Source organism: Halichondria panicea, chromosome 11 (genome assembly GCF_963675165.1).
Source record: "Halichondria panicea chromosome 11, odHalPani1.1, whole genome shotgun sequence".
NCBI lineage: Eukaryota > Metazoa > Porifera > Demospongiae > Suberitida > Halichondriidae > Halichondria > Halichondria panicea.
This window is the reverse complement of record NC_087387.1, coordinates 5,598,112-5,621,467: the sequence shown is the minus strand read 5'-3', so window position 1 is coordinate 5,621,467 and position 23,356 is coordinate 5,598,112. Positions and strand designations below refer to the sequence as shown.

At 40.4% G+C, this 23,356-nt stretch overlaps 4 protein-coding genes, 2 long non-coding RNA genes and 1 other non-coding gene across 11 annotated transcripts in view; 6 read left to right on the top strand and 1 right to left on the bottom strand.

Annotated features, from left to right (window-relative positions):
• LOC135344060 (dehydrogenase/reductase SDR family member 7-like) overlaps positions 1-10,974 on the top strand; it is a 29,377-nt gene extending 18,403 nt beyond the window's left edge. Inside the window, exons 7-8 of the mRNA XM_064541145.1 lie at positions 10,336-10,362; positions 10,932-10,974. Of these exons, the coding sequence (XP_064397215.1) occupies positions 10,336-10,362; positions 10,932-10,959 (55 nt within the window). The 3' untranslated portion in view covers positions 10,960-10,974. The remainder of the gene's footprint in view (positions 1-10,335; positions 10,363-10,931) is intronic.
• LOC135344031 (interferon-induced helicase C domain-containing protein 1-like) lies at positions 1,223-6,638 on the top strand. The gene is made up of 11 exons (XM_064541092.1): positions 1,223-1,283; positions 1,403-1,453; positions 1,751-1,974; positions 2,071-2,649; positions 2,917-2,959; positions 3,097-3,459; positions 3,911-4,095; positions 4,198-4,279; positions 4,538-4,632; positions 4,769-4,948; positions 5,239-6,638. Exons 1-11 carry the CDS (start codon positions 1,280-1,282, stop codon positions 6,484-6,486), a joined length of 3,054 nt encoding a protein of 1,017 aa, XP_064397162.1. The 5' UTR covers positions 1,223-1,279; the 3' UTR covers positions 6,487-6,638.
• On the top strand, positions 6,860-7,844 carry LOC135343742 (uncharacterized). The gene is made up of 2 exons (XR_010397227.1): positions 6,860-7,459; positions 7,511-7,844. It is a non-coding gene; the product is annotated as an uncharacterized LOC135343742 (long non-coding RNA).
• A 1,452-nt stretch (positions 10,975-12,426) lies between the features above and the next one.
• On the top strand, positions 12,427-17,456 carry LOC135344063 (progranulin-like). 5 transcript variants are annotated; one of them, XM_064541151.1, is made up of 7 exons: positions 12,427-12,588; positions 12,648-12,740; positions 13,521-13,616; positions 14,209-14,301; positions 14,886-14,981; positions 16,982-17,050; positions 17,228-17,456. In XM_064541151.1, exons 1-7 carry the CDS (start codon positions 12,513-12,515, stop codon positions 17,242-17,244), a joined length of 540 nt encoding a protein of 179 aa, XP_064397221.1. In that variant the 5' UTR covers positions 12,427-12,512; the 3' UTR covers positions 17,245-17,456. The 5 variants fall into 5 exon arrangements, with proteins under 5 accessions (XP_064397221.1, XP_064397224.1, XP_064397222.1 ...); XM_064541154.1 differs by lacking the exon at positions 14,209-14,301; XM_064541152.1 differs by lacking the exon at positions 16,982-17,050.
• Positions 15,678-16,714, top strand: LOC135344066 (uncharacterized). The gene is made up of 2 exons (XR_010397318.1): positions 15,678-16,385; positions 16,435-16,714. It is a non-coding gene; the product is annotated as an uncharacterized LOC135344066 (long non-coding RNA).
• Positions 17,457-19,402: 1,946 nt separating the features above from the next.
• LOC135343480 (V-type proton ATPase subunit E-like) lies at positions 19,403-22,719 on the bottom strand. Its single transcript, XM_064540435.1, has 8 exons — positions 22,558-22,719; positions 22,210-22,275; positions 21,677-21,786; positions 20,796-20,952; positions 20,349-20,417; positions 20,075-20,169; positions 19,763-19,847; positions 19,403-19,646 (listed from the first exon to the last, which is right to left on the bottom strand). Exons 1-8 carry the CDS (start codon positions 22,588-22,590, stop codon positions 19,584-19,586), a joined length of 678 nt encoding a protein of 225 aa, XP_064396505.1. The 5' UTR covers positions 22,591-22,719; the 3' UTR covers positions 19,403-19,583.
• Positions 19,900-19,973, top strand: Trnat-agu (transfer RNA threonine (anticodon AGU)). The gene has a single exon. It is a non-coding gene; the product is annotated as a tRNA-Thr (tRNA).
• Positions 22,720-23,356: the final 637 nt, after the last annotated feature.

Here is a 23,356-nt window from a genome sequence, read left to right as displayed (position 1 = left end):
GTACGTGTACATGCTAATAATTATTATAATAGTCTTGAGAGTATTAATTTATAGTACACGATAAACTGTTTCTTGATCGTTTACGAAGTGGCTGTGAGAGAGACACATTCCAACTTGCCGGTTCGAAATTCCTATATATACAAGTGTAGATACACGGCACTTGAAAAGAGGTTGGACGTTAATGCTGTCTTCACCGATGGTGTTGCCTAGAGAAGTAGCACTCGAGTAGGTCCTGGGATAAATTTCACTTGATAGTATAATTAGCTAACATTTGGCAATTGATATCTTAGCTCAGCGAAAGACAACACTGCAATTTGGAAAGTTAATGACATGTACATGTACGTGTGAACTTATTGATAGAAATCATAATTGTAGTTGTAATAAGAACGTAGCATTAATTTTTGTTTAACAGTACATGTACATGGATTTTACATATTTTTCTTGAGGCTGTATTTTTCCAATAACTTTACTGTATGCTTAGTTAATAGATTCTCCTGCTGCATCAATACACGAAGGTTTTCATCAGCTAAATATGCAAAAAGTAGGCTCAACAGGTTTAGAAATAATCTCACGCAAAAAGTGCAACTAACTCATGCTTTAGCCCTTTCTATAGCACCTAAACTTTCATAACAGTTGTCAAACATAGATTCTCCTCGTAGTTTACAGTGTACTTCAAGTATTACTACTGAATGGTAACCTGAATATTTACTGTCCAAGCCAAAAATCTCACACAAAGTATTTTTACAGGAAAATTTATGCTAAAATATGATATTCTCCCATGAGCTTAGAGAAACTAGTCTTACCTACAAGCCCACTGCAAGTATCAATGTGTGCCGGTCATTTTCACCAGTTTTCAGACACGGAACACTGTTTACTACGCTCTGGTTGCTATATAAACATGACAGTTACAGGGTTTCTAACATAATCTGCTCGTTACGATGATAGCTTCAGACAATTCCCGTGGACCCCTCCGTATACTAGGCCGTTTCACATCCACGTCAGTACTGTATCATCTATGATTCAACATTAACTAATGCTGTAAAATCATGTTGAATTGATGAATAGATATGTAGACTCGCTGGCAACTGACAATCATCCCTTCTTGTAGCCTCGAATCCACGCCGATTAATCCGCGTGGATTCGAGGCTACACTTCTTGTGGTTCTATGAATCTAGTTTATGAAGTTGTGGGCGTAAACGCTGATTAGGCAACCAACAAATCTTTATTACGTACCTATGCTACAGCAGAATCTCTGGCTACAGCTTACAGTGAGCTAAGGATGGGTAAGTTATTGTTGTATGTTATATGCCTGAGTTCATTGATGAGCTACTGTATAGTCTACTGGCACGCACACACAACACACATATGTACATGTACACACACACACACACACACACACTAGATGACCAGCCTATGAGTGAACATTACCAAGACTCGCCAAATCTTGAAACAGGTACCTTTAACTGTACACACTTATCTTTAATACAGCAGTACCGGCGTAGATTATAATGGAACCCTGAACCATGCATGGCCAGTATGACCATTTGGGTTGGTACGCGCACGCAGGGATGTCATCCAATGATATAGATCTACATGAACTCCCTTGACAGTGCAGTGAGCAACCTCTCCTAAACAGGACAATTAAAGCTTTAGTCGTACTTACGTAGATTTGACTATAGCTAGAGCCATACAAACTACTCAATGATATCCGTGTACAACATTTTTATCTGACCCCCCCCCACACACACAGGCGTCGGCTGTGGGGTCTCGTCCTGCCCTTGCCACACCCTCATACACACCTACTCCCCTCAGGGTGTATTCAGTGAGTTCCCCTACCTGGGGCCGTCTAACGCGGAGGGAAATCCCCTCAGGGTGTTTCGATTGCAGCGACAGTACGAGGAGTTGGTTGACTCGTTTCAGCAACTGGTCACACAGGCTCTGTGTATGATCCGCTACAAGAAGGTGGAGCCTCAGGTATGAATGGTGAAAAATTTTAGGGATGAAATTGAAGCTTGTGGTAGTAAATATGAAGTTGAAACTCTAAATAAAACTGTACATTTATTTTCTCAGAACTTATTGGCATTCCTCGAAAAGATTGATGCAACTCGTCCCTACGGTGACCAAGACGTAACCAAGCAACCGCTGTACGACCAACTACTGGACACGCTCAGAAATTCCGATTCGCTAGAGGATATATTTGATGCCATCTACCCGTACTTCACTCCATTCACGTATCACGTTCTCACTGATATTCTGGTTGCCTATGGCGACACGAGTGTCAAACAGTTTTACGTCCAAAAGCTCAACTATTTCAACCAGCGTCCAATCACATTAGCTCCTCGAATTCTCAATCCTCCGCGAAAAAATGGATTCTCTTTTTTGCGAATCTTCGTCTCCTGGGATCCTTCGCAGCACACCCTCCACGAGCTGGAAGCATTCCGATTGGCCGCTTCAACTGCATTCAAAATGACCCATTATCCTCTCCTGCTGATTGGTGTTGAAATGAACGGAGGTGTCATGGTGATGTTGTTTCAATTGCCGGTTTTTTTGAAGGGTCTTATTTTGCCGTTGGACGCTAATCAGAGGAGCTTGTTGACGGGGAAGAATGTGCTGAGAGTTGAAATATGTGGGCAGCACGAGATGACCAGGGTGAGTCTGTTACTAGGGTACTATAGCACGAGATGACCAGCGTGAGTCTGTTACTAGGTTATATGGGTGAAATGTAGTGAGTCTTTAGCTACTGTACGTGCAGTGTGTACACCAGATGCTGTAACTATTGATCCAAACTCAGCTGTAACGTGTATTAGCTATAGGTTGCGAAAGATCTTGTCACACACATGTAAAGTAATTAACACTGAATATTACCTTGTAATGTACATGTACGCACTGCTCCCCCCCACTCACCCACGCACACAGTCGGGAGAACGGATGTATGAAGAGTTGCTTCAAAAGGAATTTGGTTAGCCAGACTGTCACCATTATCTATCCTGAATGCTCAATATGCACAGTTTGAATATAATAGTGCATATTATTATTATAATTATTCGTTAATTGTAGTTAACTACATCGACTACCTTTGTATATAATTTTTTTCAGATTTCTCTGGTACTGCAATGGACGACAATGAATTTGTGACTCCGCCCTCCAGCCCACCACCCTCTACCAAAACAGTGCCTCTCATTGGCACTGGTAACTTCTCCCTTAACCAGACAGAGGCGCATCTAAGCAGCCACCATTTCGAGCTGACTAGACCAGGATTCCAGCAAAAAAGCTACATAGCATACGTTGCGAATTCGTCTGAAAATGGCAAGCTGATGGCAATGTTGCTGTGTGAGCATATCAAGAATACGAGAAATTCCCCGAAAATTCTCATTGTGGTAAATACGTTTGGTCGAGCCTGGCAGTTGCATGCAGAGTTGAAGGAGCTCCTGCCACTCGGAGATATCAAGTGCATCACAGGTGAGTACTAGGTTATCATTGTGGTTTGTTTCATGTATTTAGGAGGCCGGGTTTCATCTAGGATAAAATTTGGGGTTGGGCGCGCGTAAGCATGCTGCAAAATGTTTGGCTTAGTTGAGTTAATCAATTGTTTTTGTGATGATGTCATCATGTAGTACTAATGTGATGATGTCATTATTCCACACAATTTTGGGGGGAAGGTTCACCCCTGCCCCCGGCCCCACACTACATGAAACCCTAGCTATATACATCATCAATATTGCCTATACTGACAGTTCTTGCAATACTGAAAAGCTAAGATTAATAGCAATCGTTGATCTAAGTGCTCTATACAGCTACCAAAGAGCTACTCTACGTAAATGCACGTACAATCTAAACTGTTATAAGTTACAAGCCATCGTATAAAATATATGTACTATAAACTGTGTACTCCCTCCCTCTCTTCCGACAGGTGCTGACAGTTCCACCGTGAGTGAGGAGTTCAAGCATACACAGACAACCATTACCATGGTAACAGCTGGCCGCCTTCTCAGCGAGCTACAAGACGGCAAGGTGACCTTTAAACCCATCACTCTGTTGTTGCTTGATGAGACCTCGGGAATACACCACGAAACATCACTACAAGATCTCGTTCAGGTGAATAATTATTGTAAATACAGTCCCAGATACAATTTTTTGTGAGACTATGTTGATATGTATAATTATAATGTTGACCTGTTCTCTCTCTCTCTGCTGCAGTTGTACTCTGAAGCGAGAAGGCTGGAGAAGATTGGCAGACATGAGCCCCAGATGGTCGGCTTCACTAGCCAACCAAACTCTGGTAGGAACTAGTATATAGGGGGGCGTACAATAGTCACATGACTTATAAATTAGTAGGGAGTACTTGTACAGTGACTGTATAGGCTGTACTTGTGTGGTGTGTGAACAATTCACAGCCATGAAGGACGCAGTGATGTAATTGTGTTACGATTATTTTAGCTAGCGTACATGCTTGTTGCAATGCTACCTCTTGTCATTGCTTGTCATTGATCCCCCCCCCCACACACACACATACACACACGCATACACACATCTGTAGGTATATTTGCTCTGAGTGAGCGCTCCATGCAGGACCACCTGATCAGTGTGTGTGCTCTCACTGAGGCAAGCGGGGGGCTACTAGTCACTCCAAAGGTGTGTGTGTGTGCGTGCGTGCGTGCGTGCGTGCGTGCGTGCGTGTGTGTGTGTGTGTGTGTGTGTGTGTGTGTTTTCTCACTTAGTTTATAATTATGATGTGCTAAAAATATTTCCCATTTTCTGTGTGTCACAGGTCCATTCTGAGATGTTTGTGCGCCAGGAGACAGAGGTTGCCGTGACAACTATTCATATTCGATGGCGACGTTTTGATGTGCCCGCCCTCCTCTGTGTTGAGATGAGTCGTATTGAACGTGAAGTGGGTGTGGTCTACACTCTGGAGAGATGGAACCAACACTACATCGGCTTTGTACAGGTGGGGGTCAGAGGTCAGGGAATGAACTGGTCATTATTATAATTAAGGATTTTTTTAAGTACATGTAGATTGGCCAAAAAAAATTTATCTACGCGTATCCTTGTAATCATTGACAGTGACTATTGGAAATGTTTTTTTGCGAAAGCTTTTCATAACTTGAATACAATTATGGCTGTAAAACTACATGACTTGTACATGTACATGGTTCATATGCAACATCAATCCTCTTAATTTTTATTATCTGTATAATTATATTGTGTACCAATTTCTAATACAGTTTTTCCCCACAGGAAAAGAGGTCTTCTGTGCCACAAGATGACCCCGACCGTGATCGTTTCCTCGCTCTTTACGACCTCCTACCCATCTACTGCCGAGCTGTCGAGATCAGTAAACGTCAAAGCCCAGAGGAAGTTGGTCCGTTTTTGGAAGAAAATCGACCGAAATTCGATCAAAATGACACCTCAACTAAGAAAGCACTTGAATCGTATGATCACGTCTGTAAAGAGTACAATGACATCATCAAGTACGAGGTTACCGTGGAAACAGAGGTTGCTCGAATGCTATCGGAGAAATTTTCCAAGAATAACCAATGGAGAGGTTACTTGTTTATCGACTCCAGTAGGGACCCCCAGCCATTGACAGACGAAATCTCCAGCAGTGTTAATCACGCCAGGCCCACAATTTTGTCCGGCAAATACATCTCAATCTCAAAACTAAACAAGAAGCGAAAAGATATCGAGATTATTGAAAGCTTTGAAAGAGAAGACTCTAAGTTACTCGTAACTCAGTTTGAGATCGAAAAATTTGACGATTTATCATTAATCGATTTGCCAACTTGCAATTTTTTTGTCCGGCTGCAGTCTCAACGAAATGAATTGACCCGCAACTCACATGAAGAGGAGTGCATTCTAACACTGGTATCTTGTTACAAACGTAAGTCTGTCCAAGAACTCAGTCAATCGTTGCAATCCACACTTCTTGAGAGAGCAATCGCGAGCATGCCGGATCCCGAGGGGGATGAGTTCAAAGGTCAAATGGTGCTACAGCAGAGAAATATGGTTCGTGTGTATACTGGCCGAAATGCAACTATCATGAGACATTACACACATCGAAAACCACAATCGAAAAAAGTGCCGAAAATTTATCAAATTTCTCTCCGTTGTAAGAAATGTAAAGTGTACGTTTGTCACGGGAACCAGATTTTCATGCTGTTCATTGATGGTGCTAAAAATTATGTTGTTCCGCATTACGAATTCAGACAAAAGATATCTGTAAAACGATTGCGTGTAGCACGTAAAGTACCGAAGCTCATCTCTCGCCTCCAGAAGATGTACTGCACCAACTGCCATTCCGAATGGGGTCATGTCTGCTTCTTCCCTAAACGAGGAATCGAACTTCCTGTTTTACGAGCGAAACACTTCCTGTTTGAGTTGAGAAACGGCCTCCACAAGATCAAGATGTGGTCTGATGCTTCCTTCTACATACCTGCCTTGGGAGCGTGCACCAAGTACTTTGGTGAGGATAGCGATACTGACTGAACTTTATAACGTTAGGTAGAATGATTATTGACTTTCCTGCATTTTGTATTAAGTGTATACTTTACCATGCACACACTCTGATCAATTGTGATCCATGTCGTAATTTCTTGACTGATTATGTTTTGCGCACATTGTAAATTTGCATATTATTACGTATGTACAGTACTAAGTGATGCAAGCTGCGCTGCATGTGCTGATAATTATAATGCCTCGAGCTCTCGATCGATCGCCATGGCATATTTTGCGGTATACCTGTTTTTTGTGTGTTGCTTTTTTAATGTTATACATGTATGTAGTATAGACTAAAACAACGAAAAGTTCAAAAAACAAGATTGTGGGCTGGTATATATAATTATGTCTCCTGTGTGGGTAGCCTCGATCCCAGGCCGAGTTTTCGCTTTTATAACGGTTAGGCGAACAACTGGGCCTGGTACTAGTTGTCTGCGCATGCGTCAATCGTTCGTCAGATTCTGACTAATGGATATTCTCGTTCACTTTCGTGACATTTATATTCGTGTACTATCGTGTACTAGAAGTCAGTTCCCGTTTTATCATTATTGGAATCGATTGGAATGGCTCTTAGCTGAAGCTTCTCTCTTCTCTGAAGCTTATTCTGAAGACTGAACAACAAGGGAAGAGGTATAAAGCTTTGTCAAGCTTGTTAAGGTCAGATATTTTTGTGTGGGCCCTATGGCCGGCTATGCTATCAAGTCTTGTTCATGTTTGGCAAGAATGTAGGTAGACTATAGTTTCATCATTAATATGGTGGATCAAGTGAAGAGTGTGAGCTAGAGAACTTGGTGCTGCCATCATCAGCTCGTCGACAATGACACTATAACCGAGAAATTTAATATGTATAGATCTACACGTATTTAAAATGTCTACTTCTCTGTACAGGAGCAATGGCTAATATCCAGCTATCCCAACAGTGCTCCTCTTGGCTATACTAACGGACGAGACTGGACAGTTTGAGGTAAGGGTTTAACCGTCTTTTGTTTCTTTTAATATTGTCCTATACTCACAGACACAGGACTGGAGTATGACCTGCTCATTCGAGCGTTGCTGGGTAGCTCAGAGACATCAAGAGAATCTACGTTTTCTCAAGCAATGAGTTACGAGTTGGGGCCTAGAATCAGAGAAGTCCAGCAGCCTGCTAAATCTTTTTGAAACGTAATTTGAAGGCATTCAATCATCCTGAAGTTGCCCTGGGTCACTGTAATTGTGCTGCAGCACAACTGGCAACTCCCCAGGCCCTTGTGAAGCAGCTCCCTATGTGCATCTTTTGTGTACTCACTCTGTGCATTTTCTGTGTACAAATTTCTATTATTGATTTATTAAATATTTTTGCCGACCACAAATATACAATGAAAATTTGACGCATGCGCAGACAACTAGTACCAGGCCCAGTTGTTCGCCCAACCGTTATAAAAGCGAAAACTCGGCCTGGGATCGAGGCTACTGTGTGGGTAGAAGCAACAATCATAATTCTAGCTTTCTACTTGAGTGACCCTGTTCCATATTGTTCCTGGTACGGGATCACCTCAGCTATAAATACGTATATTACTTTCTGTGCTCTATTATCTATGGTGGAACAAAGGCTATGTACAAACAAGTGTAAAAAACATTTGTTTTGTGAAAAAAATTTAATAGTGAGTATACCAAAGGCATGGATCTATACTATCTCTTATAGTCTATATAGCACAGCATGCAGCATATAAATTAATTGATCAACTGCAGCCAAATTAGATAGACAAACGCAAAGAAAATTCCACATACTTAAACCCATGCATGCATGCACACATGCAGCTGTTGGGGATCCGATGAATGGAACATTTACATTTCATTTGAAACGAAGTGCAGTAGCTACAGCCCACTTGTTATGATGCTCTCAGTAGCTATAGCTAATGGCCTGGGATATTACTCACCAATTAAGGTTCGATTGATGGTTTGGGGGAGGAGAAGACGAATTAAATAAGGGGGGTCACCAGGGGTCTCCCTTCAGAAAAAAGCTTCTCAAAATGCAGTTTTTGAATACCATTTACATGTAGTATAGATAGTAGACCCTATATCTAGTTTTAGAATTTATGGACTATGTAGTGGAGGCGGGGGAAGCTGAAGTGTTTGAGACAGAAGCTTCTGCCCCAATGGATAGAACAGAACCTCTGCTGTATAAATAATTATGGGAGTATTGGAAGTGTTCTGCGTATTGAGGTGTCCTGGTCAGTTTCAGAGGGTTGGTTACATGCGTCTGATATTGACCAGAATGTGGTCATGCAAGGACATGCAGATATCTGATATCGACCAAAGTTGCACTGACCTATAAAGTAATACTCACCGTCCTAGTACTTGCAATTGCTTTTATATTGTGGCCATTTGCAGTATCAAACTAGGTATGAAATCATATGTGGTCTACTAAGAAATACAAAACTCATAACCACGGCTATAAGTGGGTTATTATACGCCATGCCCTCGCGCATACCTACTGTTGCATATGGGGGGGGGGGGGAGCTTCTGTCTCAAACACTTCAGCTTCCCCCCCCCCTCTCCACTATAATATATAGTCTGCAATTTCTTAATTTAAACTATAGAAAGGGTCTACATTCTGGGAAGCTTTTTTCAGAAGGTAAGACCCCCGGTGATCACCCCCCTTATTTAATTCGTCTTCTCCTCCCCCAAACTATCAATTGTAGATAGAATGTGGGTGGTTTAATATCCCATTAGCTATAGCTACTGAGAATTCTTTAACAAAAAAAATTAATGGGCTGTAGCTATACTGCACTTTGTTTCCAAGGCAATGGGAAATGTTCCATTCATCGATCCCCAACAGCTGTATGCATGGGTCTAGTATCAAAGGTTTAGTATAGTCTATCAAAACTATTCAATGTGTGGGATGGTTTCCTCTTTGTGTTTGTCTGTAGATCTACTAATTACAGGCTGTTTTAGAGGCCACAAGCTCACATTATTATGGGATAGGTGTGCTTAAATGGTACAGAAGGCCACTGGAATGGAATACTAGGCATAGCCGGTAAGCCGTACGTTTGTTATACTCACATAACTGTCATGTGGCTATATACATGCGGATATTGGTAGCTGTGGTGTCCACCACCGTGATGGCCCATGGGTGGTGTTCCTCCCAGTGCATGGTGGCTGTAGTTAATTGTTGAGGCTTGATGTGTTCCCGGTAGTTACAAATTGATTGCTCAGCTGTGATACAAACTGGTTGAATGAGACAGCAACGCTCATGTGACCATGCAATGTGGCCCTGGTCCAGTGGTGACAGGGGCAGGGGTCAAGGGAGATGGATCAAAGTTTGGAGTAGTCTCCGATAACTGCATAGCAACTGGGATGTCGCAGTACAAGGTGAGTTTTATACACAGAGGTATTTATATAGGAGTAATTAGAATCATTCTTTATTTTGAGGCTTTTATTATATAGGAAATTATATAAGCACTGTCCTTCCTAGAGAGGTATATATATAGTGAATGCAGTGCATGTCCCAACTCATGGATTGCATGGTGCATGGCTTTAGAGGCTGGAACAATGTCTCATGCTCCTTTAGTGAACCCCTCAGTTATTGTCCAAGCGTAGTTTGTGTGTTTTCTTTCTGCTCCACAATGACAACAGAACTCCTACAACTCCATAGCTAATCTAGCATGAGGAACAGGGTGGTTTTGCCTTACAACCCTATAGGTGCATGGATGGGTTTGAAGTTATTGCGCTTATATACAACCCTAAAGGTGGGTGTATGTCTGTAATAATTATAGTCATGCATGTGTGCTTAATTTGAATGATAACAAGTGATCAAGTTTACCCAATGCATATAGCAACGTATTTCTGGCTCCACCCCAGATGTGTGGAGGTGGTCCTATATAGCAGGTGTGTCCAATCAACAGAAGGAGGTAAAGCAATTGGTCGTACCTTCGGTGTGTTAGACTTGAATCTTATCTTAGGCCCCTCGCTATTATTATTGTGTTCTTTATCCACTTTACAGTGTATTAATTGTAGTGTGTTACTGACAATTCAGGTATCGTTCCTTATATAGGTGTGGGTGGCTGGAAAATGTGTACACATGCACATGTGTCTGTTTAACTACTTAAGTGCATATGAGCATTTTCCATATGTATATAATTATAAGGAAGCAAACTCTCAACACTTTTATTCATGTGTTGCTGATAACTCCAGTACTTAATATATATATATATAGGCCTCTACCACAGTTTGCCAGTCCCTCGCGCTACGCACGCGAGGGGCTGTCGCCGCCAGTCTAAGTAAGATGCTCCATCTCCTCATGCAAGTGCTCCTGCAGGACTGTACACACGACTCTTTGCATGTGACAATGAGTTGTTCCAACATTATTATATAGTAGCAACGTATATATCTGACCTCACTATATACAGATGTGTGGAGGTGGTCCTGACTATTCACGTTCACGTCTCATTCCTTAGGTGTGGGTGTCTGAGCAATGGTGGTTGATGATCCCCTACCTCTCCTACTACTGTCCATTTTCACACTGCATGCATGCATGGCTCAACATTCAACCTGAGAGCTCACAATGCTAAGTCTCACTGCATGTTTGGAGGTAGCGAACACTTAACTTAATCATCGTACCATGCATATCTCATGTATGACTGCACATCACTTTGGATCACTGAATGCATGTGCATGCTTCATATACTCATTGTGCTATCATATTATGCATGCCTCAAGGACAAAATCCTCGACCCTCTGTGTCTGGCACTCAAGGAGGATCTGAGACTCAGCTCTCATCTTGCCTTAAAAAATTTAAAATATGCATCAGTATGTACACATGTGGTTTTAATACTTCTATATGCATGCACTGCCAGCTATAAATTAGTTTGTTCTTCATCAACTATACAGAGTCGCGCGCAGTGTGTCATGTTAATACTTATTGTGTTAATTAGTGCAGCTCAGTTCAGGTAACAGGTTAAGTCAGTATAGTCAGGCCTGGATCTATAGGGGTAGGTTTTTCAGGGGTTGCAACCCCCCAAACACTCACAAAAACTAGTTCAACCTACACTTGTGTTGCTTGTGGCTAATGAACAATGTGGTTAACTTACAAGCTGTGAACTATGAAGTATTACAGTGTAGTATCTGTTGACATGAGTACAAGTTCTGGACACACTAAGTAGTAAATACACAATAATTTTCATTCCACACATACTATTCACATGTACATGTATTATGACAAGGCACCTAGCTGTAGTAGACAATAGTATACTTTGTGCATATTTACTATGATGTTAATTTCAATTAAGGGGGCGTGGTCAAACATTTAGCTAGCGCGCACGCTAACATGCGCTTCTGTTTTATAACACCCTATACATTTTTTTCTGGATCCGCCCCTGATAGTTATGTTGTGTTGAGGCCAGGCCTAATCCAATTCAGTATATATAGATCTATAGTTTCAAAACAAAGCCTTAAAATGAGCCTTACCATAATTATTTACTTTCGGTTAAATGTAATTATAGGCTCACAAGAAGTACGACACCATGCACGAGGTGTATAAAATTTCAATGACATAATTATTATACTATAGCCTCGATCCCAGGCCAAGTTTTCGCTTTTATAACTATTTATATTTATTTATTTATATTATTTATTTCGGTTAGGCGAACAACTAGTTATTCGCCTAACCGTTATAAAAGCGAAAACTCGTCCTGGGATCGAGGCTAATATTATACCTGCCAATGCAGATGAATGCACAACCACTGAGCTATTTATAGCTTAATTCAAGAGTCTGAACTCTGATTTATGCACAGTTTGATCTTTATCTCAATCAACCACGGTTCTTCAGATTCTAGGGCTAGGGATGCTTGGAGTAATTGCTTGGTTGCGCTATTGAACTTGCTTTTACCCGGAGATAATTATTATAGAAATGTATGTAAAACACTTCCTGTGGCTCGAGGATGCTCTATCTGTAAGGCTATATAAGCAGCTATCTCTTAGAGCAAAACATTCCAGGCTACCAAACGATTTCTGATCAAGCTTTTAGATAGTCAACAAAGATGAAAACCTTCATTCTACTTAGCGTCATTGCCATGGCAGCCATGGCATCTGCTGCACCCTCTGTCATCAGTAGTGGTAGGTGACTCGTAATGAATCATTATAATTAAAGAATTATCACTTCATTCCACATGCAGATACAGACGTAGCCATTCAAAATTTCTGTTGCGATATGCGTCTTGCATGTTGTCATTCTCAGAAGAAATCTGATGAGATCATGGCCAACCAAGGTATATAAACATTAATAAATGCAATCTGGTCTCTATAATTATATCCACAACGAGCAGATCGCTGCATGCATGCAAGTTATAGCAATGCAAGAGTGCATAAGAAGAGAACAGTCAAACTACTGTATGATAGATCTACACAAAAACTGTGCACAAAGTAACGTGACATCCTGTCAATTGTACGTAATCAACTCGCACAGAATTTGCAATATCAATCCTGTGTTAGTTTTACTATATAAATGTGTCTTTCGTGCAAGACAACTCGTTTGTTGTTCAGAGTTTAAAGGTGTCTGCTATTCGGGGTTGCACCCTAACCCTAACCCTAACCCTGCAAGTATACACTATTTTAGCTAGCATGCAGTTGACATACAAAGCATGCTGTCCGCTATAAACAGAGTTAGGGGTCCGCTATTTAGAGAGTCTGTTATATTAGAGGTTCCACTGTATTTATACTGAATGTACCGTATAGCGGGTAATTTTCGGGGGACAAAATATTCGTGGTTCAGCAATATTGAGACATTTCGTGGGTAATATTTTCGTGGTTGGAGCTTGCACTGCAGGTAAAGGTAGGCAAGGTCGCTTCATTCGTTGGTAAAATATTCGTGGTCATACCTCCAACCACGAAAACCACGAATATTTTGCCCCACAAAAATTACACGCTATACGGTATGCTACTGCATGGTCCCTCCCGTTATAGTATAGCCATAACGAGCAATGAAATTATCAGAGCTATAATGTATGACTGTAAATGAATTATTATAATTAACTTCATTCCACATGCAGATACAGACATAGCCATGGATCAAGATTTCTGTTGCGATATGCGTCTTGCATGTTGTCATTCTCAGAAGAAATCTGATGAGATCACGGCCAACCAAGGTGTATAAACACTAATAAATGCAATCTGGTCTCTATAATTATAGCCACAACGAGCAGATCGCTGCATGCATGCATGTTATAGCAATGCAAGAGTGCATAAGAAGAGAACAGTCAAACTACTGTATGATAGATCTACACAAAAACTGTGCACAAAGTAACGTGACATCCTGTCAATTGCACGTAATCAACTCGCACAGAATTTGCAATATCATCCTGTGTTAGTTTTACTATATAAATGTGTCTTTCGTGCAAGACAACTCGTTTGTTGTCCAGAATTTAGAGGTGTCTGCTATTCGGGGTTGCACCCTAACCCTAACCCTAACCCTAACCCTAACCTTGCAAGTATACATTATTTTAGCTAGCATGCAGTTGACATACAAAGCATGCTGTCCGCTATAACAGAGTTAGGGGTCCGCTATTTAGAGAGTCTGTTATATTAGAGGTTCCACTGTATTCATACTGAATGTATGCTACTGCATGGTCCCTCCCGTTACAGTATAGCCATAATGAGCAATGAAATTATCAGAGCTATAATGTATGACTGTAAATGAATCATTATAATTAAAGAATTAGCACTTCATTCCACATGCAGATACAGACGTAGCCATTCAAGATTTCTGTTGCGATATGCGTCTTGCATGTTGTCATTCTCAGAAGAAATCTGATGAGATCACGGCCAACCAAGGTATATAAACATTAATAAATGCAATCTGGTCTCTATAATTATATCCACAACAAGCAGATCACTGCATGCATGCAAGTTATAGCAATGCAAGTGCATAAGAAGAGAACAGTCAAACTACTGTATGATAGATCTACACAAAAACTGTGCACAAAGTAACGTGACATCCTGTCAATTGCACGTAATCAACTCGCAAAGAATTTGCAATATCATCCTGTGCTAGTTTTACTATATAAATGTGTCTTTCGTGCAAGACAACTCGTTTGTTGTCCAGAGTTTAGAGGTGTCTGCTATTCGGGTTGCACCTAACCCTAACCCTATAACCCTAACTCTGCAAGTATACACTATTTTAGCTAGCATGCAGTTGACATACAAAGCATGCTGTCCGCTATAACAGAGTTAGGGGTCTGCTATTTAGAGAGTCTGTTATATTAGAGGTTCCACTGTATTTATACTGAATGTATGCTACTGCATGGTCCCTCCCGTTACAGTATAGCCATAACGAGCAATGAAATTATCAGAGCTATAATGTATGACTGTAAATGAATCATTATAATTAAAGAATTATCACTTCATTCCACATGCAGATACAGACGTAGCCATGGATCAAAATTTCTGTTGCAATATGCGTCTTGCATGTTGTCATTCTCAGAAGAAATCTGATGAGATCACGGCCAACCAAGGTATATAAACATTAATAAATGCAATCTGGTCTCTATAATTATATCCACAACGAGGAGATCGCTACATGCATGCAAGTTATAGCAATGCAAGAGTGCATAAGAAGAGAACAGTCAAACTACTGTATGATAGATCTACACAAAAACTGTGGATAAAGTAATGTGACATTCTGTCAATTGCACGTAATCAACTCGCACAGAATTTGCGAAGTGCAAGTGAAGAGAATCAACCCGACTATAATTATTGTCTCTTATTGTCTCTATTTAGATGATTTCAGTAAAGAGATTTTCTCCTATATCAGTGTGCAGTGAGCAGCTTTGAATGTTGAACGCGAACGACAAGCTATAGAATTACCACACCCCTTAAAAACGTCGTGATTAACATTACTAGGAATAAATTCAATGTGTATATATAGAGTCATGCACAACGAGCAATGATATAGTGCATGTTAGCCTCGATCCCAGGCCGATCCGTCTCCAATTGAACGCTAGGTCGCCTACTAGTATTTTTTAACTTCGTTCTATTAAAAAAAAATCGGCCTGGGACCGAGGCTAAGTGCATGTATGATTGCTGTAATGTATGAATAGGTGACAGGGCCAATGAAAACAGACCTTAACGCGGGAATTTTCGAATCAGTTTTTATTGTTGAATCTGATAGGGCGTCCTTTAAGCTTCAAAATGATACCAAGATAGACCTCCTAGCTACTTTCTTTCCGGAGATATGTTCGAGGGAACGCTACAAAGGTATTGCAACGCCCTCTTGAGTAAATGACGCTCAAACGTCATGATAATTGAAGTTCAATTATTGGCTTCCGGGCACTTCCGTATACTCATAAAGCTTAGTAAAAGATGTTCTGGAGAAGACAAGTTAGTTAGATGAAGGCTAGGCGTTCTAGGACTCTCTAGCTAGCTAGTATAGATATGTAGCTGGATTACTTGGCACCTAGGAAGGATCTTCGAAGAAATAAAGAGACAAAGACTCCCGTCCCTCGAATGGTAAGCTCTCATGTCTTGTTATAAGCTTGTACTTATTAACTGTGTAATGTATCAGTCTTATAAAAGATCCCTCACTTGTATTGAGCCTACAGAAAGTGTCTCTGTCCTTCATACAGCTTAAAGGAAGCCTAAGTGATCTATTATAGGTAGTCTTTCACTTAGTATTCGTCCGTATTGATCTAAGGCTTGATCCAACTTATTAGTAGCTTTATAAGAAGCTTTCCTCCTTTAATTTAGTACTGGTATCACTGCCATTGTGCTTAGTAGTAACAGGCCTGATGGGATGGGTGATCACATCATGGAGGGCCCAGGAAACTGCGTGGAATTGTCGTATAACATTTATATTGATGGTTCCCCCAGGTGGTGGTAAGTGTCGGAGGCCTGAGAAACGCTAGTCTATTGGCTAGAATGTAAGTGACATTGATATTGTGTCTATCTTAACTTACTACTTATCTGTAGGTTGTTATGGAGTGTTTATGAGGACAAGTGGCACGGGATACGTACATCTAAAGAAACAAGAGTGGATCTACGCCAAGCTAGCTAGCTAGATAGCTGCTCTTTCTAATCTATTTCTGTTGCTAAATTATGTTTGTTAAGAAGTGGAACTATAATATACCTGGCTCCTCTTGATGATTGTAAGTACTGGGCTGATGAAATAGTCCTGTACAAGTTGTCATCTTTATTTGTTAAAAATAATTAACAATAATAGGGAAATTCCCAGGGAATTTCCCCTCACGTAGACAGTAAATTTCATTGTAAAAAATGAACGTTCGGTGAGTTTCTTCAATGTCCGTGCTTGACCTGTTTAAAGCTTCGTAGAGACCCAAATTTTTACAGGTAGGTAGAGGAAGGGTTGAAGTTAGCACCTGTGAAAGAAAAAATTTTTTGCCCATGTTTTTCATTTCTACTAAATTGGCCTATAGCTTAATTTAATTATTGCCGCGTTAAGGTCCGTTTTCATTGGCCCTGAGTGTTTTGTAGAATCATCACTTCATTCTGCATGCAGAGGCCATATGTTGCAATTTTCGTCTTTCGTGCTGTCCTTACTATAAGAAGTCTGATGAGATCAGCCAAGGTATGAATGCATGCATGCTATAGAGCTGGTCTCAATATAATTTTTTAATTGTAGCCACACGAGTAATGATATTATAGTGTAGAAATTAGTGCTGTATTATAAATGTATGACTGTAAAATGAGTATAATACATGCATGCAGTGATAGAGTGAATGTTTCATTCCGCACGCATATACAGACTTGGACATGGAATAAATGATCACGATTAAACTGCAAAAGACACAAAAATGGACTTGAACTTCTATAATTATAGTGAAGTATATGTATGTATAATTATGTTAGCAGTATAGACTATATACACTCGTAGATCCTAGAGACAATGATATAGTTATACTTATAGTGAAGAACTGAAGACAGTTAAGATTTTTGTATATAATTATAGCCATTCAGTTATTGCTCAAAATGTCTGACGGCCATTTACATGCATGATGTACAGTGTAGTATATAATTATCAAAACCATGCAAGTGGTGTGTATTTGTTACCATAGTCCATCCATTGATACTATATATACATGGTTTTGGTTTTGATATATAATTCTCTAGAGACGTAGCCGCACGAGGGTTACGGTAAAGCTGACTGGGTGCATGTGTGTGTCTGTCTGTCTGTCTGCATGTGTGTAAAACTATATAGGCTTCTATAGCCACGTTAAGTTCTCTTGGATATATTCGTGGATTTGCAAAGGCATGCAGGATCACCTGATTAGTGTGTATGCTCTCACTGAGGCAGGCGGGTGAACTACTAGTCATGCACTCCAAAGGTGCATGTGTGTGTGTGTGTGTGTGCATGTGTGCACTTTCTGTATAGTGATCATAATTATGTTACAATAACCATCAACTTTAATTGTTCTTGTAGCTTAGTTAGCATTCATTGACATATTAAAAGAGCCGATATCGTTCAACTGCAGCTTTATATACAAGAGACCATTACATTACATTAGCTACATATAATATTTAGATGTTACTTGTGTTCTAACGGTTGCATGATTTATAGCTTAGTTCATAGATGTGCTAAAATCAAGTTTTATTGCCCATTTTTTGGGTGTCACAAGTCCATTTTGAGATGTTTATGCACCAGGAGACGGAGGCTGCCGTGTCAACAGTTTATATTCGTGGCGACGTTTCGATGTGCCCATCCTCCTCTGTGTCGAGATGACTCATATTGAACGTGAAGTGGGTGTGGTCTACACTCTGGAGAGATGGAACCAACACTACATCGGCTTTGTGCAGGTGCATGGGGGTCAGGGAATGTACTGGTCATTATTGTAATCGAGGATTTTTGTTATTATTGTTACTTTTTCCAATTATGAAGTTTTATCTACGCACGTGTAATTATACTGACAGTAACGGTTTTTACGATAACTTTCCATAACAACTTTAATACATACTAGCTATGTGGTTCATATATGCAACACCATTACTAAATTATAATTATTCGTAGTTACAATCTGAGATTGTATAATTATATAGTGTACCAATTTCTAATACAGTTTCCCCACAGGAAAAGAGGTCTTCTGTGCCACAAGATGACCCCGACCGTGATCGTTTCCTCGCTCTTTACGACCTCCTACCCATCTACTGCCGAGCTGTCGAGATTAGTAAACGTCAAAGCCCAGAGGAAGTTGGTCCGTTTTTGGAAGAAAAGCGACCGACATTCGATCAAAATGACACCTCAACTAGTAAAGCGCTTGAATCGTATGATCACCTCTGTAACGAGTACAATGACATCCTCAAGTACAAGGTCAACGTGGAAACAGAGGCTGCTCGAGTGCAATAGGAGAGAATAACGAGTAGAGAGGTTACTTGTTTATTGACTCCAGTATAGGGATCCCAGCCATTGACAGACGAAATCTCCAGCAGTGTTAATCATGCCAGGCCCACAATTTTATCTGGCAAATACATCTCAATTTCAAAACTGAACAAAAAGCGAAAAGATATCGAGATTATTGAAAGCGAGAAGACTCAAAATTGATTATAACTCTGTTTGAGATTGAGAAATTCGACGATTTATCGATTTGCCAACTTAGTTATGTAAACTTTACGAAACCATGCACATGATAGATAAACTACCATTCAGGTATTCAGGAATGTTGTGCCACAGTTCCTTACCTTAGACGACAACGATTGGTTTTCCATCGCTAAGCGATTGTCCACTATAGAACATTTTTGCTCTCATATAAACCAACAGATACCCACCACCTTTGGTTTCCATAGAAACCGTTTTGGGTGTATTTTAGAGTATTCTTTTATCTATCAGCAACATTTCTTAGAAATGTTCCCGTCACAAGATATATATTCACATTTATGTACCAATACCAGCAAATTTGCATTTTTTTTACTCTGTAGACTGCAAGCATTGTAAGCTTCATGATTTTAATTATGCAAAATATTTAGTCTTCAAGAGTACTCTTCAAACACATACACTGTAGCATGAAACAAAATTAATACTTACAAAATCAATTGAACACTACAACAGCTATAGATCACATAAACGACAGTACAGTTCAATAAATCTAATCGTTCATCTAGCCATTCACTCAGTCCATGAAGTGTCTCGATGGATTGGCTCCGAACAGAGTGGTCCGAATCTCTGGCATCATCTACAGGGTACAAGGCCAATGTAAGCAATTGAGTTAATAATATTCATTGAAGCTACCATTGTACCATTCAGAGAAACGTTTATCAGATCAGACTTATAATTATTGACTAAACTAACCTGTCTTGCCAGCTGCTCCAGTCTGCTATCCAAAGTGTTCACAACCTTTATCTTGCCATCATGAGCGAGTACTTCCACTCCAGCGCTGTTCGTGTGCAAGGATAGACACTAGTACTAAGCCAAACTTCAAACGTGTTGGCTCTGTGGCTTAGTTGGTTAAAGCGCCTGTCTAGTAAACAGGAGATCACCGGTTCAAATCCGGTCAGGGCCTTTTATTTTTTTTTCAATTCCTACTAATCAAAGTTCATGGTTTTTTTTTTAAGCTCCTTCTTTTATACATTTGAAGCTCTTAGATTACTTTTGTACACTCACACTTCAGAGGGTAGAGGGTTACTTTCATTCACAATGATCTTGCAAGTTTTGCCGGTCCCCTTGGTATAGTTGGCCATTACAGTGGGAATAACTTCCTGTGAGGAAAAGAAGGGAAATTAAAACATCGGATTTTCTTGCAAACCCTCTCACTAGTAAAGAGAGAGAGCGATGGATAAAAACATTCAACACACTTCTCAAAAGGACTACTCAATACAAAAAGAGTTGAAGAGTTTAACAGAAAATCTCAGAGGCACAGTACAATACTGTTGGTTACCTTGATAGGGTTGATGTCCACCTGCCTACACCGCACTGTCACCTCAGGCTCCAGCAGCTGGTAGATACCCTGTGTATGGTGAACGTCACATGATAATCAATCACATACATGTCTTATAGCGGTATGATTATTATAATTATGTAGGTGGAGAGACAAAGAAGGTTGTTTGATTCTGTGTCTAGCTATTCAGAGCAGCGCATTGTCAGACTGGCCTTGTTATTGTTTTGCACTATTTGAACACACCCAGTTTTGCCTTGTGAATAAGTATAGAGAAATACGTGCGCACACCACCAACACTATTGGTTGTACTCACTACCATTACCCTTGATTTGCTATGTAAAACTTTGCTAAGATTGGAGGGGTAAAGCATCAAAATCCTTTGTGGTCATGACCATCATAATTATTACGTTATGGCTGGAAACCGACAAGCGCCTCCCCCTTCATTACCTGGGTGATAAGATCTCCGAGCATGTTCCTCCACCTTGCTGCATCTTTGGTAACCTCCCCAAGACGACCTTTGGCCTCCTCCAGAATATCACTGATATTGTCATCACGACTCTTGAGCACTCGAAGACGTGCCTGATTCAGCATGTTAGAGTGTTGACTGTGAGGGGGCGGTCAAGGTCATGACAAGTACAGATTAGGCTATAATGATGTACCGTAAGACCTCGATTTAAAGCGACACTTTTTAATAATTATAAAGCCAGAGGTCGCTTCTTTTGGAGGTTGAAAAATTATATTGAAGTCCTGGTGTCGCATATTTAGAGGGTCGCATCTAATTGGAGGTAACTTTACAGAGTGTACTTGCCTCGATTTCAGGCCGCTTAAAAACACTGACTTTCTAGTGGGCTACAATCGAGGCTAGGGAGTGGCTACATTTATACCTATATTTAGAACGCGACATTAAAAAATAATTGTCAACGCAGCTGTCGCTATTTTTAGAGGTCAGAAAATTGCTGAAGCTCCGGCCTGGGTGTCGCATATATTTGGGGGTCGCCATAAATCGAGGTATCACGGTATTTCCTACCACCTGGCTTGGCTCTGCTTTCTGTAATTATGCCTATGGCCTAGGAACTATAGCCACTTCTCATCTAGCAGTTACAGTTATAAAGCTGCAAAGAGCTACTTAAATGCATAGATTCTTCTCTAAACCAATTTTTGGGAAACTCTAAGGAAATGCTTTTTATCACAAATCAGAAGAGTTGGGCTCAAAAGTAATTGCTGATCTAAGACACCAGAACACTACAAAACTGCTACTAAAGGAATCTTCAGTTTTGAGATTAGATAATTCAAGTTATGGTATCTCAAAGATTGCTACAGCAACTCACATTTTCCTCTGAACCTCGAGTTGTTTTTCCTTCCTTTCGTAATAGTTAGAAACTTTTCTCTTTTCGTTCTGCAGCAGACGGCCCTTCTCAATGTTGAACTCTTCCTCCGCCTTAGTGTGTGTGGGAGGGGAGAGGGTACGTCCATGTAGGTGAGTATATAATTACATGCACAGGGACGTAACAACACTGGTCGGTGGTCGGTGGTAGTTGGTACTAACCAAAATAATCACTATTTAGAAGATCGAATTAGCCACAATTTCAAAAATTGTGGGCCACATAGATTGCGTAGGAATGGTAGCATATAATAGAAATGCTTCTCAGAGCAGGCTAGCTGAGTGTGTGTGTGCGTTTCACGCTATGTACCACACAATAGGCACTGTGTCTATTCAATCCTTGCTCTCAATAGAGCACTCAAAAGAGATGAACCTCGTGACTTTAGTTCTCTCTAGATTCAAGTACTGTACAACCATCTATTTGAAGGTATAGAGCTAAACATTGACTCGCTAATTTCAATGGAATTTTTAATCAAGTACCTTGATCATGATCTCCTCGGCTTTTTCCCTAGCCTCCTGCTCAATGAATTTCTTCATGTGTTTAATCTGAGAGAGAGAGGGAGAGGGAGGTGGGATTAGGGTACAGCTTTTCCTTAAATCAAATAAACTGTGTAGTACTAAATACCCGAACTTGTACAAAAACCTACATTTTAACAAGGTTGGGTGCCTAGTAATTGCCACAAGGTCCATTTCCTAAGCACTTAATGATCTCACCAGGAGCTAGTTACACCGTGAACGTGCTATATAGGGTACCGGGTGAGTTTGAGCTATGGTTTGAGCCAATTGCATAATGTGCTGAAACACAGAGTGTATGACAAAGCAATCTACCTGTTTCTCCACTTCTGTGTCAGATAACGCCATCTTTGCTGGTAAGTCAGTGCTCTTACAGACTAGACACTCACAAACTTCACGATAGCAGGTAAATAAGAGTGGAGAATCGGATGTAAGGCAAGAGCTAGAGCTGGACCCGTGACCTGTGATAACATTGTAGATTAACGCTTTAGCAGGGGCTTACCCTTCCGTAAAGGGGAGAGGCTGGTTTGCAAAGCAGGGGAATTTCCCTATAAGGGGAGGGGCTGATCTCGATGATGCGTGTGATGAAATTCATATTCTCAATAATAATTACCAGCTCAAATAGCCCCTATTCTATTCTCTGCATGATGTGCAGTTGTAACAGTGGAGCCACTAAGTCTATTAATTCAGAAAAGAGCAGCCAAATGGAAGATAAACATTGCTGGAACTGAACAAGATGGTAGGTTAAAAATTTCTGATAAACTGCAAAACTTGTGAACAATATGGGCTGTTTAAATCATTACGATAAACAAATCATTGCAATTGCGATAAAAAAACGTACACAACTGCAAGATCTCATAACTTATCACTTTGTAAACGGTTATAGATAGTAAAATAGCTGTTTTTTAATTAAGGGAACAAAAATTAGGCCACAAAATAGGGGTCTTTATAGCTTGATTCTGTATTCCCAACTTATACTTTGTGAATGTCCTATCAGTGCTAGTAACCGATGTCAGTCCATTCAGATTCTCAATCCTGATACGTGTGAGTATGAATGCCCACCAGGGACAATTATATAGGGTCCCAGCTAAAGGTATGTGATTGAGTTTGGATT

Bases quoted from the DNA above. Each gene is read 5' to 3' on its own strand.
- LOC135344031 (XM_064541092.1), top strand. The intron at 2,650-2,916 runs GTGAGTCTGTTA...CCACGCACACAG, and splicing joins GGCAGCACGAGATGACCAGG to TCGGGAGAACGGATGTATGA. The intron at 4,949-5,238 runs GTGGGGGTCAGA...TTTTCCCCACAG, and splicing joins ACTACATCGGCTTTGTACAG to GAAAAGAGGTCTTCTGTGCC.
- LOC135344063 (XM_064541150.1), top strand. From the start codon at position 12,513: ATGAAAACCTTCATTCTACTTAGCGTCATTGCCATGGCAGCCATGGCA. The intron at 12,741-13,520 runs GTATATAAACAT...TTCCACATGCAG, and splicing joins TGAGATCATGGCCAACCAAG to ATACAGACATAGCCATGGAT. The intron at 14,982-15,038 runs GTATATAAACAT...CACAACGAGGAG, and splicing joins TGAGATCACGGCCAACCAAG to ATCGCTACATGCATGCAAGT.
- LOC135343480 (XM_064540435.1), bottom strand. From the start codon at position 22,590: ATGGCGTTATCTGACACAGAAGTGGAGAAACAG. The intron at 20,170-20,348 runs GTAACCAACAGT...TTTTCCTCACAG, and splicing joins TGGACATCAACCCTATCAAG to GAAGTTATTCCCACTGTAAT. The intron at 19,647-19,762 runs GTTAGTTTAGTC...TGTACCCTGTAG, and splicing joins TGGAGCAGCTGGCAAGACAG to ATGATGCCAGAGATTCGGAC.